We start from the raw sequence: 19,961 nt of genomic DNA, 5'->3' as shown, positions 1-19,961 counted from the left end.
TCATCAGCAGAAGCCAGCTTCAGCACTCTGACAAAGTCTGTAAGCTGCTCTGCTGACAATCTCAAAACAACAACAATTATACTCTCATACAACATCATTAACTGCATCATACATATAGGCGTTTTAACCTGTTAAAACATAGATAGTCTTCGAAAATTGCCATGTGTGTGTGCGTAATATTTCAATATCTCAGGCATACACATGTCAGACTATTCAATCAATAGGCTATTCAGTACTGACCCCACACTTGTAAAAATGATCCACAAATAAATAGAACACACACACACACACCAAGTACAATCTGTTTTACACTTAAGGCTGTTTCTTGTGCTCGCAAATTTATAATTTAAATTTCTAATCAGCCAATCACATGGCAGCAGCTTAATGCATTTATGCATATAGACATGGTCAAGACGATTTGCTGCAGTGCAAACTGAGCATCAGAATGGGGAAGAAAGGTAATTTAAGTGACTTTGAACTCAAATATTGATCTGTTACAACCAAGGTATGCAGAAGGGCATCTCTGAACGCACAACACATTGAACCTTGAGGCGAATGAGCTACAGCAGCAGAAGACTGCACCGTGTGCCACTCTTGTCAGCCAAGACAGGAAACTGAAGATACAATTCGTACAGGCTCATCAAAATTGGTCAATAGACGATCGAAAAAACGTTACCTGGTCTGATGAGTCTCGATTTCTGCTGCGACATTTGGATGGTTGGGTCAGAATTTGGCATCAACAACATGAAACCATGGATCCATCCTACCTTGTATCAACAGTTCAGGCTGGTAGTGGTGGTGTAATAGTGTGGGGTGATATTTTCTTGGCACACTTTGGGCCCATTAGTACCAGTCAAGCATTGTGTTAACGTCACCGCCTACCTGAGTAATGTTGCTGACAATGTCCATTCCAATGTCCACCACTTCCAGCAGGATAATGCACCATGCCATAAAGCATGAATCATCTGCTTTCTTAAAGATGACAATGAGTTCACTGTACTAAAATGGCCTCAACAGTCACCTGAGCTCAATCCAGTAGAGCACCATTGGAATGTGGTGGAACAGATTTGCATCATGGATGTGCAGCCAACAAATCTGCAGCAACTGCGTGATGCTATCATGTCAATATGGACTAAAATCTTTTAGGAATATTTCGAATACCTTGTGAAATCCAACCTGGTGTTATTAACATGTACCTAATAAAGTGGCCGGTTACTTTATATCTTGCATACAAAGGGATATATTTAAAAGGATTTAACACATAAAATGGCAAATAATTCAGGAAACTGTTGTTTCCAATCTTTCAAGAGTCCGGGTCCACTCAAAAGTTTTTCATGACCTCTGACATGGCTTGGTAGATCCTGAGGAAACAAATCATTTGACATATAGAAAAAGCACTAACACATAATATTCCAGTTTTACTCTTTAGAGGGATGACACTAAGATCATACATCAAACAGACCCTTAAACATTCAACTGTATTAATAATCTTAAAGAGATTAGAAATTAGGGTATCACGGTGGTGCAGTGGGTAGCACGATTGCCTCACAGCAACAAGGTCGCTGGTTTGAGCCTCGGCTGGGTCAGTTGGCATTTCTGTGTGGAGTTTGTACTGTATGTTTTCCTCCGGGTGCTCCGGTTTCCCTCACAAGTCCAAAGACATGCGCTATATACACTTTTGCTAAGTCTGGTAGAACAGTACCTTCCACAGATTGTTCTATTTTCTAGCTTTTATTTAACTCACTGCCTAATTATGTACAATACCTTCTTGAACAGTGAATGTGATATAAGTAGAAGAAGCATGTATGAAGTCAGAACAAAGTTGTTTAAGTGAAAGCACATCCTGGGCCACAGCATCTGGAGCTGTATAAGGGGAAATCCCACACCACTGGGCTGTTGTTTGCGCCGTGGCCATTTACTAACGCCACTCTGGACCACAGTCATTAATCTCTGTGCTAAGGCCTCCTGCTGAGCCCAATAAACATAACGCAAAGCAAACACATAGTAAAGTGAGGGTCGATGTAAAGCATGAGAATGTGCTTGGTTTAGTAGACCATGGCTTGTTAGCAGCTTTGAAGACACAAGAAGTATTAAGAAATTACTTTGTCCCATTTTACCATAACAGGGTGTCTGCGGGATCTTAAAATGTCTTTAATTTCAAAAACAAAATTTTAAGCCTTAAAAAGACTTAAATTCAATTACATTTTTTATGTAAAGCTATACAATCGGGCCAATCACCAACAATCCATCACAATAGAACTTTAAACACAACTATTTATAACTTTATTAATTATGACCCTGAATTTTTTTTAATTAATTAAAAATCGGTATATAACTCTAATATGGTTTATTTATTGTCATTTACAAAAATATTAGTTTTAAAGTTCTCTGTATATTTATACTCTGTATTTGGTGAGGACACTGACCTGGACAGACTGTTGTGCTTACATTTAGTTTATTATAGCTTTTAAAGTTATGTTGAAAAATGTGCATACATATAACTAGGGTTTGCTTGTTTTGACAATTTATTTAAAACATGTGCCCTTGACATAACTAAATCTTATTTAATAAAAGTCCTGCATAAGTCTGACATTTAATTCATAATGGTCTTAAAAAGGTCTTAAGTCCTAATCTTGAATTTGTTTAACCTGCAGAAACCCTGAATAAGCTTTAACATTAGTAATAGAATTTTTACATCATACATTTCACATTTTTACAACAGTTATTAATACAATAGAGTATCTTTTGTTAACATTAGATAACATTCTTAATCTTTGTTAATCTCAATAAAAATGTAATTATTCTCTATTCATGTTTGCTCATATTCACTCCGTGGCGGATTTAAGCATGGGCAAAATAGGCGATCGCCCAAGGCGGCATCTTGCTGGGGATGGCATGGGGAAATTGTGCAAAAAAAAAAAAAGGGCCCCAGTAAAAGCTTTGAGATAAGATTTACTTTATGCAAGTGTATTCATTTAGAGTGGTTATCCCAGAAAAAGACATTAGGGGCTATTCACATTTGGCATCTTTTGCACACGCAAATTTGTAAATCTTTATGTACAACCGAAACAACGCTGGTGAAAATAAATTGACACGTGTGCAGAAAGCCATTCCTGTGCACCTCAGACAGCTGCTCCTGGTCCCGATTGTTTACATGCACGCCGATATGCGTCGACATGCAAGTCAATAAACTAAAGTTTATTATAATATGATGATGATGATGTTACTGTGACTAAGCATCACTATGAAGCAGAAAGGAGGTATAACGAGTCAGGGAGGTAACTAAGACTTCATAGCATTAATTCTCAGCCATGAATCGGGTCTAAGACCACAGCTAATTCTATAAAACATATTTTTTGTATTTTATAGAACTATCTTAATTATTATTTATGCAAAGGTCTTAGAATATATGAGCCATTGTTCTCAGTTATTTTCAGGATTGATTTCTGTTATTTATTTAGAATAATAATTGTATAATAATAAATAATAAGAATAATATAAATAAGAATAATAATAAATTGTTATATTTAGTAAAAATAAAGAAATATATTTAAATGTATTTATAATAATTATTTTAAATGCAGGGCGAAGCAGTGCCGCAGTAGGTAGTGCTGTTGCCTCACAGCAAGAAGGTCGCTGGTTCGATCCTCGGCTCTATTGGCGTTTCTGTGTGGAGTTTGCATGTTCTCCCTGCGCTTGCGTGGGTTTCCTCCGGGTGCTCCGGTTTCCCCCACAGTCCAAAGACATGTGGTACAGGTGAATTGGGTAGGATAAATTGTCCGTAGTGTATGAGTGTGTGTGAATGAGTGTTTGTGGATGTTTCCCAGAGATGGGTTGCGGCTGAAAGGGCATCCGCTGCGTAAAAAAATGTGCTGGAAAAGTTGGCGGTTCATTCCGCTGTGGCGACCTCAGATAAATAAAGTGATTAAGCCGACAAGAAACTGAATGAATAAATGAATTTTAAATGCATATATTCAAAATATGTATTTAAATATTTAAAACCTATATAAAAAGTTAACCACATGTATTTATTCCTTGATGGATATAGGGAGGGGGTATGTTTAGGGTGGTTTCATCCGGGGTGCTATTTAAACTAGAACCACCACTGACTGTATACACTAATGTGAACAAATGCTTTTATTTAAGAATGTATTGGTAAATGGTGAGATCTGGAAATGTTAAGGTAAATTTAATGCTTTAGAAGTAGTATTCATAAGTTATTCAGTAGTTAAGTAACTATTGCATTAGTAATTATGGCTAACTAAATGTTCCCTGTTTTTTAACATTTGAACAAAATAACTATGCGAAAACTAGCAAGTTAATGTATATTGTAATTATTGCTATTTTTCAGACTTTGTCTAATGCCTCTAAACCCCTTTCCATCTCATCGCCTTTCTAAAGATTAAATAACAACTATAAATAAGGTGATTGATTGTTAACAAGTCATATTTTCCATCCATGTGACAGTATACACCCTCCCACAAAAAGGTTTCCATTCTGTGTTTATACTACTCATTGGATTTTCTGTTCAGTGGTTTAGTACAGATCGGTAAACACAACTCTTTAAATATAGGTTGAAGCATTAAGCAAGAAAAGCATTAGGACTCACCACACCCCAGCTTGATTTTAGCCTAGAGGCATTTGAATGTGAGATATGAACAAAGCTGTCCGTCATTAGCAAGCTTAAGGAACATATTCCCACTGATCCGAGGAGTTATACAGTGCAAGTTGCCCCCGAAACGTCTCTTAATCTGAGAAGTGCCATTGTCATGACTGAGTGATCTTTAGTTGCAGATAATGACTGTTCTCGGATTTTCTGGTTGGGTTGACTCAAATACCAACTTCTCTTGACCGTCGTTTTGTGTTGAGTGAATGTAGGGTGAGAACTAACGCTGGATGTCACACATGAGCGTCTCCACTTGGTGTGCTTTCTGTGGACAAACAAACACAGGGGTATGAAAAGGTTTTTGAAATAGAGCTTTTCAAAGCTTAGATTCCAAGATGCAGACTATAGCTGACAAAACTAGATCCAGAAAGAAGAGATAAATGCCTTCTTTCCTTGTTCTGACATGCATTCCCATTGATGGAAGGATTGTGTGAATGTGAATGAACAGTGTACACAGCAGAGGCTTTACCCGTTAGCGTCTACTGTATGCGGCACGCCCAAGCTAGGCATTGACTTCCCTGTCACTTCTTTTTTGAATTATGATACATATAAAAAATGGTTTCTGCACTTCTTTCTGCTGTGGTTTTTGGTCCAAGCCTCGATTCTCTAAAGCTTAAGTCACAGATTCTTTTTGAAAACTTTGGGGAAACTTTTATGTGAGATCTTCCAGCTTTAGGCTTGGTATGCATTAGATGATTTTCAAATCTTGACTGATTTCATAACCATGAAAGATCACTGAGATTAGAGGAAATGTAACCAAGTTGTAAAATAAAATCATATATTTGGCTGGTGAAGCTTGCTTAATCTCATTGGCTATTCTGGGTATCTTATTGGAGGTAGAATGATTAATGAAGATGGAGAAACAGAGGAGACAGACAGAGAAAAGAAAAGTTGGAAAAGAGAAGAAAAGTCGAGGTTTGGTTTGCAACACAAACTGCCTTTTAGCTGAGAGGCTGCCTTTCTTTTTGCTGGAGACCCTATGGTGGAATCTGTCCCCCCGTCTATCTTCTGATTATCAGTGACTGCTCCTCTGGCTGATGGTTAGTCACTCTCTGATCCTTCTTTAAAGGATGGAATCAAGCTTTGACTCTTTAGCAGATGGCTGGTGGCTTCCTTCCTTGATTTATGCATTTGGCAGTGGAAATACATAGTCTCCTGCTCCTTATCCAAATAAATAACAGCAACCTTTGCCTCCCAGCTGACATCAACATTACCCCTCCATTACTTGACAGATGGACAAGTTTCTCCACCACTTCGGTGATTGAAGCATCTTTGACAGTGTGTACATCCTTCTCCCAGGTATTGGCAGTACTGTAATAAGGTTTGTTGGCTTTCTAGTTTTTTAGAAAGGAGGTGGTGAAGAACCAATGAAGATTTATCACAATAATGAAAATAAACCGTAAACATCTCTTAATCTGAGAAGTACCATTGTCCTGACTGAGTGATCTTTAGTTGCAGATAATGACTGTTCTCGGATTTTCTGGTGAGAACTAATGCTGGATGTTGGCTTTCTAGTTGTCAGGAAGAAGGAGGTGGAGAACCAGTGAAGATTTAAAACAATAATCAAAATAAACCGTAAACAAAGCATAAGCGACAGTCCCTTCCGGACCACTGTCAAAGACACATAAAGAAACGAAAGCTCAAGGCTTGGTCCTACCCTTGAGCTTCTTCGTGGGACTCAACATTGGTGTCATGGACAGGTGACTCCACCAGCCTCACTCAGTTCTACTCCATCCCCAATGACAGAGAGTTTTAATTGAATTTTAAAATTATTATCCAGAAACACACAGGCTTTTTCTTAATTCCATGAACGCAGAGAACGGACTTGCGTTCCTGTGAAGACCGGTCTTGCCAGGTCACCTCGGAAGAACTCAGGAGACCATGAGAACACATAACACATTCTGTGAGAAATGAGATGCTGCGTTCTTCCTGATGATCACATGACCTTCATGCATTTTTAAGGGACAGTTATTTAAACATTACAGCTTTTCATTTATTGTTTTTTCCCCTCCTTTCAATATATATGTAACACACACAAAATCCTTACAAATACACCTTGCACAATACAAATAAACAGTATTTTATTACGATATTCAGCAGATAAATACCCTTAATGTGGTTATGCCTTTGTTAAGATTTTCTTGGTAATGTATACTTTCACCGTCTCATTTAATGAAACTTCTAAGATAAATAAGTTGTATCTCTGAACTTTAATGATGAATCTATATAAAATACTGTGCCTCTCACTTTTATTCAGCCACAATGACTTCTGGGACTTCTAGAGTGAGTTCGGTGCATCCTTGATATCAAGAACACATCCAGGAAATTTAATGCGTCCTCCATTCTTGAAGTCTTGAGTTTTGGGACTCAACTTTGGCGGTTAATGATGATGTTACACGAGAACATGAGGACATAACATCACTGAAGAACGCATATTGAGTAACAGCCACAAACTAAGCAATTCGTCTAGACCAGAGGTGTCCAAACTTGGTCCTGGAAGGCCGGTGTTCTGCATTTTTTAGTTCCAACCCCAATTAGACACACCTGAACCAGCTAATCAAGCTCTTTCTAGGTATACTAGAAACCTCCAGGGAGGTGTGTTGAAGGATGTTGGAGTTAAAATATGCAGGAGTTTGAACACCCCTGGTCTAGACAAATCACCTAGTTTATGTGTTTCTGGATTCTGGAATAATTTAAATATTCTATTCAAACTGTCTGTATTGGGAGGTGGAGTGGAACTGAGTGAGGCTGATGGAGTCACCTGTCCACGACACCAGTTTTCAGTTCCACAGAGGAGCTCAAAGGTATGACCAAACCTGGAGCTTGCGTTTCTTTATGTGTGTGACTGTGGTCCGTGAGGGATGCTAATTGTAACAGTTTTGGAATGGAACAGTGGCAAAGACAGACATGAGCTTTCAGAAATGTACAAGATAAAATGTGACATTATAAGTGTAACATAAATGAAGGCCTAATGCGCTCGTCAGCTGGCTTTTCTACCACGCTTTCTGTTTTAGAGTAAAAGACACAAAACAAAAAAAGCACAAATAAAATATGGGTCTCGTCTTGGCTGAAAAAAATGGGATAGATGTGACATGTTTGTGGTTGCCATTTTTCAACTAGAAAGGCACACGACATCTGGTTGATGAAGCTTGCTTACTCACATTGTCTCTTGTGGGTATCCCATCTGAGGAAGCTGATCAAGAGTAGTAAATATCAAACATCTTTTATATTTATGATTTGGGACGCTTACTCTATTGGGAACAGTAAAGTAATCATGACAACACCACACAATTGATGATTTTCCTCAACAAAGAGTTGGTTGCTGCAATCCTCAAATCTGGCCCCCTGATCTTTGGGAGGTTTAAACATGGCACAGAATTGGACTCGAAATCTTCAAGTGTGGCCAGCATTAGTTAGACTCTGATTTCTCAAGGTGGTCCAGGTGGTCCTCCATTTGTGAGAGACTCTACTGCTTGAACTCAATCCGAAAGGTCTTTGTTCCCTCTCTTGTTGTCATTCACAAATATATTGTGGTTGTTTTGTCAAATTCCTCTGTACTTCTGTCAAACATTCCTCTCCCCTCCATAGCCTACTCTTTTTCTTGCTTTCTCATTAAAAGTTCAGGGGGAGACAGACGGAGAAAGGGGGAGAAAAGCTTGTTTGGTGCTGGCCTGCGGGCCTCATGCTCTGTTGTGGGAAGCAGCGTGAACATTTAATAGAGGGAGGTCTCACTCAGGGGGAGATGACACCCACGTTTACAAAGGAATGAGGTACTGTAAGGCACATTGATGTCAGCACGTGAAATGGAAAGGATGGTGACCTTTCGGACCAAAAAAAGAGTGACTCAGGTGACAAAAAAAAAGAGGAGACGAGTTTAAATGCAGTGAGAGAGCTCTCTTTATAGCTCTGGCTGGACCGCTTCCCGACCTCCTGCGTCTCTTCATGAAACAGAGCAGACCTTCCTTACATGAAAAGCCGCAGTGACAGCACCTGGTTGTTATTTGGCCTAATGGACTGGGAGCTTTACTCACCAGCAAGCAAATCAACTTGGGGGGGCTTTTTGCTTTGTTGCGCATTCACCCACTATTTTAACATCTCCCCTTGTTTTCATCTGCGTTCTCTCTTTCTCTTTACCAGAGTTATTGTATGCTTTGTGAATTGCAACCATTATATTTTACTGCTATCTTTGAAAGTCATGTTTCAGTTTAGGTATAATTACAGTAAACGAAACCGCCTTTGGGGCACAGCTTGCCACTGCAAGTTTAAGATGGAGTTAATGTGGTATTTATAATGTAGATTCTAAACAAACAACAAATCCTTTAAATACATAAAAGGAAGAGGAAATCTTTTATTGTTTACATTGCCTGACTGGTTACCATGAAATTCCTAACTTGTTAACCCCTGTTGGTTGATGTTGTCACTACAATGACAGCAAGGTTATAAAAGTTTTGGGTTTTAGTTTTTAATTTCGTTTTGACTTTTTAGTTTCAAATTCTGTTAGTTTTAATATGTTTTTAGAGGTAGATTTATTCGTTTTGTTAGTTTTTATATGAAATTGCTTCGTTTTAGTTGAGTTTATATTAGTTTCAGTATTAGTTTTAGTTTTTTTATTTCTTAGTTTTTTTGTAAATTAGAATATTTGTTAGATGCAAGGTTCAAAATGATCAGAATAAATGTTGTATAATACAAACTCATTTTTGAAATATGTATTCGCACTATCATCTACCCATCCTCAAATTCAAATACAACAGCCCACAAGATAGCAGCCATAAGTACATGTGTGCAAGGTTACTTCTGAGGTTAGATACACATATGAAATACCATACCATCTAAAATAAATGTAGTCATTTTAGTCAGTTAATACATCACCATGATCTGAAAAGATTCGTACAATTAATTTTAGCAATCCAACTGAAGCATGATACACTTATTTAAATTCCATTTGGACTTTCTGTTATGAAGTAAACTTACGTTTCGCCAGATCCTCTCATTTAAGCCCTCGGTTTACCTGCTCTGCAGTTGTTCAAATTTAGTTCTGTCTCAGCAGGCTGTCATGTACTGTTTGTGTTTGATTCACTGACTCTTATAACTGAATAATATAATAGCATATATTGGTTTATTTCAAGTCAGAGAGGGGTACTAGGCATGTTAAAAATTGTGGATAAGAGTGCTTACTGAGGAATTGTTTAAATCGTTTCAAATGATTTAGTTCGATTTGTTGTACTGGTTCAACCGGTTCACTTCGCAGATCCTGTTAAAAAGAACGATTTGTTCGTGATCGCAATCACTTATACAGAAATAAACATATTACTGGAAAAAAGGTGCTAAATTAATGCTTGTAACTTTCTGCTTTTGTCGTATTTAAAGCTGTCACTGTGTTGCTGTCATGTCCAGGCACAGTTTTTTGTTGTGGGAGCAACAGCAAGGGCTGAATGGAGGAGGACTGGCTTGATCTGGCCAATGGCATCAGGACAGATGGTGTGTTCACACCAGATGCAGCAGAAGGGTCAAGCGCGAGTGATTTACATGCTAAGTCAATGCAAAGGCACGAATTGACATCCTGTGGCACGATATACATGAATGGTGCGGCACAAATTTCGTGATTGATGCGCGAACCGCTCGAGTTGGAAAATCTAAACTTTAGCGGATATTTGCACAGTGTTAACCAATCAGGAGCTTGCTCTTGTGGGGCCATGATTATGACACAGCACCTGTTGTTGGTGTCCCGGGGGAAAACCACCTGCACTCACCGACAACAGTTCTTCAAACTGTTTTTCAGCCTTCATAAAGCAAGTTATTTTCTCAATAAAATCCATGGTAGCCATTTAGCAACGAAGCTAGAGTCACCGGGCAGACAAAAGCACTGCCCATCACACGAATCTGCAAGTTTTAGTTAGCCTTGTTAGCATTGACAAGATACAGTTTCAGTTAGTTCTAGTTTTTTTAAACAGTTTTTTAAATTTTTGTTTCAGTTAACGAAAAAGTTTTTAAAAATTTTTTATTTGTTTTCATTGACTTTAATAACCTTAATTAACAGCCATCAATAGTTCATTGCTATTGACTCTAATCATGTTAATCATGATAATTGTCTGATGCTATTACTGCATACTTGCCTAATATATAGTAGGTGAAAAACTGAAGTAGGTCTTAATTCTTTTTTTTTAGGATTCTATACAAAGTTATCTATAGGAAGATTTTTTTGTTGTTTTTTATTTGTCGTTATGATTTTAAATGAAGCTTTCATGTTTTAGCTTTGACATCTTTTGTATCCAATAATAGCAATTTAATCATTGCTATTATTGATCTCTGCTTATTGGGTGGAGATCTCTGCCAGACTTCACCTAATGTACACATGCGGTGCGTTTCTTCTAAGTGAGATAGGTCAGGCCACATGAGGAATGATAAACAGAATCCACCAATGACTCGTACACACAGACTCCCTCCTTTCCCCAGCTGCTGATAGACAGCAGCCCAGAGCGTGTGCACGCACATATAAATGCCTCCACCGCCAGCCCTCTCACACGAGACCTGCTGTTTTGATGCGTGTCTTTGAGTTGAGAGAATCCCTAACTTCTTGTTTTCCCTCCATCCTGTCCTTTCCCTCTCCTCTTGTGTTTTGGGCTCTGTGGAGAATGCTGACATGAGATTTCCTGCCAGTGTGTTTTCCTGTTCAGAGCGCTATTACTTCATTTAAAATGTGTGTGTGTGTGTGTGTGTGTGTGTTTGGCAGTCTGCTCATCCATCATCAGATTCCTCGAGGAGTTTTTTGTGGACATACAGCTCATATGTCTAAAATTCTGACCAGTCCAGTTGATTATTCCTTAACCTCGTTCTCCCCTCCCATATCCTGGGAGAGACTGTGCCTCTTTCCATTGTAAAGTGGTTTAGATTACACTGCCTCATTGTTGATTTCGGCCTCTTTCATCCTCCGTAACTAAAATGACAAACACATTTCTCTTTCAACTTGCAGAACACAGTTCATTTGTCATATCTTACTCGCATCTCCCTCTCTCCAGGCCTGTCGTGAAGATACAGCGACTCAAAGAGGAAACAGCATCACTAAAGAGGTATCTGTGCATCTAATATCCACCATGTGTTTTAATGTTTCCACTGGAGGTCTTTGTAAAAAATGATTTTTTTTTTCACTCATCAAAACACAAACTTGCGAAAGTGAAAACAGGAGAGGAACAAAAACAAAGGTCTGACTGTAAACCCCTGAAAACTTCCAGCTCAGCATTCGCTCCTTTAAATCAAAGCGCCGCCGGAGAGACCAAACAGTGAGTCAGACACTGGAGGTAGCACAATTTCCATGCAAATTCTCCATGCTTAATAAATCCAAGTTGTCGAAAACCACCCTTCGCGAGTGGCGATGGCCTTGCACGGCTTCTCCAGAAAGCGTCTTTCCATTCGCCTTCTCGTGTCTCTCTCGCCCTCTCTGTTTAACAGTTGAAACTTGAAGAAAAGGATCAATGAAACATTATGTTTCGTCATTTTTTCCATTCTTTAATTTTCACCACAAAGCTGACATGTTTTAAGAGGTGCAACCTAATATTGCCTGAACTCCAGGACCCACCACAAAGATCTCTGGGTAACGGCAAGGGGAGGAAGTGCACAGACAGGAAGACGGGCGTGTATGGAAAAGCACACTACGCTTGGCTACAGCACACCCTTAAGTAACAACATATGGCAGCGGAGCAACTCTTCTCGTCGACGGTCGCAGGACACTTGTCCATGTCGGAGGACTGATAAGACGAGCCATACCTAATTCCTTTCCATGTTCTCATCTTAGAGTAGGCATCACAATGGGCATGATTCATGGGGTAATTCCGACAGCTACTGACTTGGCTCCCGCTCGCATTTGGGAAGAATGTGACCTCACAATACAGTTCTTTCAAAGGCCTATCCCTGTCTGTTCTTCTCCCAGACCCGGTTTGAAGCACGTCTCTGTTCCCAGAGAAAGAAGTGGGGAGAAATAGTGGAGAGAGTGAAACTGTGTGTGCATCTTTCTCTAATAGCCAGTATGGAGGAAGACAGGTCATTGTCATTCCAGAGGAAAAGCAAGCATGGACAGCGTTATTCTTCTCTCTTACTGTCCGAACATGATATTTGGATGTCATGCTGTTTTTGCTTTGTATTACACTAGAAATAGTCATTACAGTTTTTTAAAATTTAAAAAATGTTTCCTTTAAATTGAAGTCTGAGTTTGAATTTATTTAGCCACAATATCATTTTTACATAAATATATCGTTATGCTGATAGACGATGGAATAGTTTGTTTACTCATAACTTGATTTGGATAAGTTATCTAAAACATTAAAGCAGACAGTAGCCATGGTTCACTGTCTTGATGAATAATACATTCCAGTCTGTTTCAGTTCAGATTCAGAGAATATTCAAATATTTCCTTGAATTTTCAAAAAAATTTGACATTTAACTTTTAGACAAAATTGTGGAACTAATTAACCTTCTTAAATCAGAAAGAAAATGTTTGTACTTATTTTAATTGGAATACAGGGCTAATAGACTTAAGAGAAATTACAGCTCATGAAGATCATGAAAGTTATGAAAAGCAGCACATTGTGCTTAATTCAACCCAGGCTCATTCTGATTAAATCCCCCTGTATACATAGATCACCAAATACGTTCCAGGAGCTATGTTTTTGTTTTTGCAAATTCACCAAAGGCCACTGTGTACACTTTTTCAGATCTCAAATTTTTCTCGCGAGTGCCATTCTCACCTGTTCTCACGTAAATCCACCAGAGGCTACTGTCGACTGACTTACTGACTGATGACCGACCAATACTCTCACTCTTCTCCTTCCCTGAACCCAACGGACAGTGTTTTTAAAAGCATATGAAAAAGCCTGTGTGGCATTTTTTCCTCCCACATTCTCAGATTTTAGCACATTGTGACCCTGTTATTTACTTGCTTATTTGATTTTTTTTACTTTTGTTTTTGTCTTACCTGCTTTCTGGAATCGTTCTTAACCAGACTCGAACCCCAGCGTCGTGGTCAACTCTGTATCTGAAATTCTCCAACATACGTGGTGAGCCACTGGACAAACTGTTAATGGCGGAAAAGCCCTCCATGCGAACATAAGCGGTCAGCTGTAAGCGCTAAAACAAATAGCGTCATATCACTGCGTAGAGCACATTTTAAAGACGAAATGCAGCCATGCATTCTTCTGGCTACATAATTCAAAATCTTCAGAAATGTTTTTAGAGGTACGTTTTTTAGAATGAGCCTATGTTGGCTTAATTAGAGCAAGACAGATTGCCTCATACATATCTGTCTTTGCTTTCGAACATGCATATTGTAACTAAAACATTTCAGCATTCAAAGTAAATACACGAAAAAACAAAGGAAATAATCTTTGATCCCAAGTGTGTTGTCAAGCATTTACCAGTAATTTTACATAATCAAGAAATCACTCAGGTACAGTCATACAAGTATTTGGGAATTTACATAGACAGGTCTCTAACATGGGACACTCACGTAAACTGGATCTGTGAAAAGCTTCACCAAAGACTATTTTCTACGAAGGTTATGGTTCTATGGTGCTGATAAGAAAATTGTGTACTTATTTTATCAGGCTGTATTTGAGAGTATCATCAGGTATGGTCTATCTACATGGTATGGCAATCTTTCTGTTAATCTGAGCTCAAATTTTTTTAAGATTATCAGAACTGCTACGAGACTAATAGGATCCGAAACTCTCACTAGTATGCAAACACTTTACTAACAATGCTATCTGAATGAAGCGAATAAAATTCTGAACAATTCATCTCATGTACTTTTCACATTTTACGATCTTTTACCTTCTGGTAGAAGATACAGAACCTATTGCTGGAAGCGGAACAGACTTAAGAACTCTTTTATCCCAGTGTTAATCAGACTATTGAACACTGATCGATAGTGTGCTCATGCTTTTTTCTTTATGTAATTCTTTTTAAGCATGTTTGCTTGTTTTTCATTTTTATTGTGTCAGAACTTGCTAAAGTGCTCTGTGAGCCCACAGAAGATTTCCCCTTGAGGGACAATAAAGTATACATACATACAGACATACAAACAAACAAACAAACTTACAGTATGCTTATACATTTTTAATCTTATTTTCATATTACATCCTATAAAAAGGGGCATAATGAGTCTGTTTTGAGATTACAATCCCTTATCTGTTTTTCTACAGCCTTTACTGAGAGAGAGAGAGAGAGAGAGAGAGAGAGAGAGAGAGAGGGTCTAAAGAGATGTGTTGCTTTGGAGCCACCAACCTACTCACCACAAGCCTTCAATGGTAAATGCATGCTTTTCAAACACATCACAGATACCCGCATAATACACAATAGACTCTCTGGCCTGTCACTCACTAACTGTGTCACACAAAACAGCTGGGCAGACTTTCGTCTGGTGTTCACCCACACATCTCCCATGACAAACCAAGACCACCACGTGTTTTGCCATCCATCCCTACGTCATCTCTTCACGTTAGATCTCAAAGAAGCCATCCATCTCTTTCTTATTAGGCATCTCACCATACAAACAGCTCATTTCCTATGATTCCCCGTTGAAATTATGCAGATCTATTCCAAAATAATACTGCTGCAACTCTCCAAGTGAGCACCTTCAATCAGCTCTATAGTCCAAACAACTGAAGCCAAATGGAAATGTATATTGGAGATCCAATAAAGTCATTAGTTTTTCGCCTACACTTTGCTACAACAAAAGAGTGAGGCATTCAGGGCGGACAATGCATTGGCAGCAAAAGAAAGGTTGAGGGAATTGTTACAAATGGGTTCCTGGGCAATCTCTCAATTCTTCCATGAGTGCACACCCCTGGCTTTAAAACGGTCCTTTCAAGACATCACAGTCTTGTTTGCTTTTTTAGCCCCTTTGCTTAATTTTAAGTAAGTTGATTTCCTGCAATTGTCTAATTGTTAAGGAAAATCCTAGCTCTTAATCATTAAAGGCAACATAGTCAAAACAATCGTAATTAAAAAAAGAAACTCCAGAAAGGCTGATTATTTTTGGCACCCAAACAGTATAAATTCATTTAAATGCATTAATGGTGATGAATGATCAAACTTGAAGTGTCTGTTTTTGATACAGTTGTAAGATGGTGAATGAGCTGCATTCAATTAGTCAAGAGTTCACTGTGACATTTTGATTCGCAGCGTCTGGGCTCCTAGGCGACTGTAGAGGGTGGAAGTATTTGGCATTGTTAGAAGTCTCAAAAAAAGAATGCCGGCTTTTCAGAAGTGATGATTTTAAGATCCGCCAATTCATTCTTATCTGGGCCAAGAATGAATGTTTGATGTCTTGATATCTTGTTTTACTGAAGGTACACAGAGTTACTTGAAGTTATAGCCTATCTGATTACTGAAGTTAATGACAACCATGAAATTATGTTCTAATATATTTGGAAGCCAGTTTACGCCACAAGAAGCTATCCTTACATTTATGAATTGTCTAACACAGACTCATTCTAAAAACGTAACCCTATATACGTTTCTGGAGATTGTAAAAGTATGTAGCCAGAGCTATGTATAGCTGCATTTTATTTTTAAAACAAACGCTACGGGGGCGGTATGATGCCGTTCCTTTTCTTGCTTACAAGTTGACCACTTACCTGCATGTGGAAAGCTTTTCTGCTGTTACCAGTTTGTCCTGTGGCTCACCACGTACCTTGGAAGATTTGAGACGCAGAGGGGAGTTTACAGAGACAACGAGGTTCAGTACAGTGAAGAACCGTTCCAGAGAGCAGGTAAGACAAAAACATAAGCAAATAAATAAACAAAAAAGTAAAAAACAGGGTGAGAATGTGGTAAAATCTGAAAACCTGGTAAAAATCAGACAAGGGCTTTTCTTTTTCTGGATTGCTTTTTAAAACACTGCGGGCGGGTTTAAGGAAGGGGGTGGGCGGGTTAATTGGTGCTTTGTAAAACACTATTGGTTGGGTTTAGGGAAGGAAAGGGATTGGTCGGGTGGTCAGTCAATCAGTAAGTCAGCCAACAGCAGCCTCTGGTATATTTACGTGAGAATAGCACACGCAAATGGCACTTGCGAGAGTAATTTGTGATCTGAACAACTGCATAGCGGCCTCTGGCAGATTTGCAAAAACAAAAACTGCAAAAAAAAAAAAAAAATAAATAAAAAAATAGATCCTGGGACATATTTTGCTCTCTTCAGAAATGTTGCAAAACAATTATCAAGATATAATGTTTTGAATTATTCAATAATGATAATTATTTATTTAGGAATATTAGGATTTTTTATTTAGCCACTTTATTTTAATTTACCAACAATCAAAGCAAACTTCAAGGTGCATATAAAAATGATGTAGCAAACCTCAAACTTTGTCAACAGCACAAATTATAATAATCAAATCTGAGCTTTCAAGTAAAGGAACCAGCCATCATTCAAATACATATTGCAACATTACAAATTGTGAAGTTGAATAACTGTATTACTGCTAAATAAAAATCTTTCAGATGGGGTGCTAGTGGTTGTTATACACAAGAAAAGAAAGCAAAAAAACACACTGGCGACATCGTATTTGTCTGAGGTAATTAATCTGCTGTTATTACTAACCTTTAAATTTGTATATTTCATACAGATTTAGATTACATGAAACGCAGTGCGCTCGCGACATAAAAAATAGTTTAGATGTTTTCAACTAAGCGGCTGGAAAATGCACGCGGTTCAAGTGCACGCCGTGCACAACGTGTGTGTGATGCTCCCATATGCGCGCCATGCAAGTCGCACGCTTGCCTAATTACAAACTAACAACCAAAGCTTATTGGCATTGCTTCCAAGGCAAGACACGTTGTAATAAAACTGTAGCGCATCATACTGAAACTACATACCAAATCTTTTTTTATTGACATTAACAACGGTGTTCGGTTGATAAATATCGATATCAATTTTATTGCCCAGCGCTAATACATAAATAGAATGAGCTTGTGTTGGATTTTTATGGTTATAACATATTAACACATTTTTTTAAAGAGAAAAAAAGTAAAATTGCAAGATATAAATGTAAAAATTCTGAAAACATCTGTTTTAATCCTACAATTCTGACTTTATATATCAGAATTGCACCTTAGCAAAAAAAAAAGATAAATAATTTAATTCAGTTTATTTAAATTGAAATGTCAGAATTGTACAAAAAATGTCAATATTCATAGCTTATAATTTAATGAGATAATTCTAGTTTTAGGTTTGAAAAAAGGCATTGCAGGATGCATATTGTAACACAGATATTAAAAAAAAGAAGCAAAAAAAATTATTCTCAGTTCACGCAATAAGTATACTATACTCAAAATATACTTTCTAGCAATTGTTAATAGTAAAATAATAAAAAAAATATTTATATCTAGAATTATATATGTTATATAAAATAAATTCACTTTTGTATTAAGGTACCGAAACCAAATCTCTTACTTTATATCACTACATCAGAAAAAAACAACAACTGTTGAATATTTTATTACCTTGTATAGTACTGCATTTAGCTTAGGTTTAGAAGGAAAGTGATTCACTTAAAAGGCTTCAGTGAATGTTATTCCTTACAGAACAGCTTTATTAGCATTGTAGCATTACTATAAAATACTATAAATAACTTTAAAGACATTGTGAGGATTTTTACACATGGTCTGGTTCCATGAGAGTTACTTTCTGTCTTTAAATCCTGGCTAAGTGCATGAGACAAACCTGCTGGAATCAGTATAGCTGTTAGTTTGACAAGCAGACTAGACATTCATTATACAAAAATAGAGCTTGGTTTGTTTCCAAGAGTGAGTAAAAAAAAAAACAATTTAATAAATCTCAAGAGGCAGGTCCAACACAAGAGAGATCCAAAACAGCCCAGGAGGTCAGATAGGAAAACCGTCTAGTCGGTTCCATAGAGCTGTGCAGATATAAATCCAATAATAGGAGCAGATGACATCATTTAATACCCTGAATGTTTTTTGGTTTAATTCATGAGAATAAGATTGTCTGTTCTTGTAAAACGTCTACATCAGTGTGTTTTATAGGATCCCTAAAGTAGCCATAATTGCTTGTAATGCAACACACAGTAGAGCTGGCAATTGCAAATGAACAACACTGCTGCAATAGCAATGGTTTTCTTTATATGCACAATAAAAGCATGTGCACCGTATGTAGTCCTGTGTTTTTCCATATAGACTCCACAAAAAGAAATATATTCTTTGCACTTAAAGTCCATAATCAAACGTTTTAACAATGTTGCAGTTACTATTTACAAAGCCAAACAATGTCATTGTTTAATTTTACAATGTGGCTAGCGTGTCCAATGAAACAGCAGCTGTTGTTAAGCATCCAGAAAAAGAAGCACTACACCCTGAATAAATAGTTAAGGCCTGTTACTGTGGCATTAGCTAACTTCCCCATGATTAACCAGTTTGAATTCCTCATAATAGTTTTTCTGTCATCATAGCTTCTCAGACATTTCCTTGAAGATTTCTATCTGCAGTACAAACACTCCCTGGGAAATATCACTCTAATCACCATGTGCCTCGTTTTCCGCTGGGAGTAATGCATTTGGAACATAATGCACAAATGAAAATAACCAAATCATCTCTTGAAGTAAAGTGGGAAATCGTTGTCTGGAGGCCATGCTGTCAAAATCACAATTCAATGGTACTTATTGATAAGTGTTAATTTGTAAATACAATTAAATTAATTAAGTTTACTTAGTTACTTCATTCATTCTTTCCTTCATTTTCCTTTGGCTGAAGGCCGGCTTACACTGTGGTTTTATTATTTTATTTAAATATTTATTTATTTATTATTAATTAATTTTAATTATTTTTAAATATATATTTTTTATGATCCTGAACGATTGGAGGATGTCAGACTGCACAAACATGGCTCCCATGCCACACTGTAAGGTTTCAGACGTCATATTGTCAAACTGAACGACAATGAAGATGCACAAAACACGGAAAAAAACTCCCCTGGATTTTGACGTCATAAACCTGTGACACTTTTCACTATTCTGCATTGTTCGCGGAACAATGAGGAGGGGTAGCAAAGCTTGGAGATTGCCAAAAATCTAATTCACTTTTTTAAAACTAACACCAATAACATATTTTATCCATAACATATTGAAGAAAAAAATAGTAGTTAATATAGTAGTTAATAAACACATTTAAAAAAACAGCCTTTCATTAATTTTTTTGGTCCCACTTTATATTAAGTGGCCTTAACTAATATGTACTTACATAGGAATTAATAGTTTGTTACAATGTACTTATTGTGTAAATACAAGTATTT

At 37.5% G+C, this 19,961-nt stretch overlaps 1 protein-coding gene across 3 annotated transcripts in view; it reads left to right on the top strand.

Moving 5' to 3' along the window:
- LOC101882067 (uncharacterized) overlaps positions 1–19,961 on the top strand; it is a 180,420-nt gene that overhangs the window by 73,419 nt on the left and 87,040 nt on the right. For 2 of the 3 annotated variants that reach the window (XM_073920161.1, XM_073920157.1), the window contains exons 2-3: positions 11,683–11,733; positions 14,857–14,961. Coding sequence is in view for 1 of the 3 variants with exons in the window: in XM_021480880.3 (XP_021336555.3) it covers positions 14,915–14,961; positions 16,326–16,428 (150 nt within the window). In the remaining 2 variants the exon portion in view is untranslated. Of the gene's footprint in view, positions 1–11,682; positions 11,734–14,856; positions 14,962–16,325; positions 16,429–19,961 lie in introns of all 3 variants that reach the window. The other variant, XM_021480880.3, reaches the window with a different exon arrangement.

The sequence above is a fragment of the Danio rerio genome, chromosome 13 (genome assembly GCF_049306965.1).
Source record: "Danio rerio strain Tuebingen ecotype United States chromosome 13, GRCz12tu, whole genome shotgun sequence".
In the NCBI taxonomy this organism is placed as follows: Eukaryota; Metazoa; Chordata; class Actinopteri; order Cypriniformes; family Danionidae; genus Danio; species Danio rerio.
Note: the sequence above shows the minus strand (reverse complement) of the source record. Positions and strands in the feature narration are given on the sequence as shown.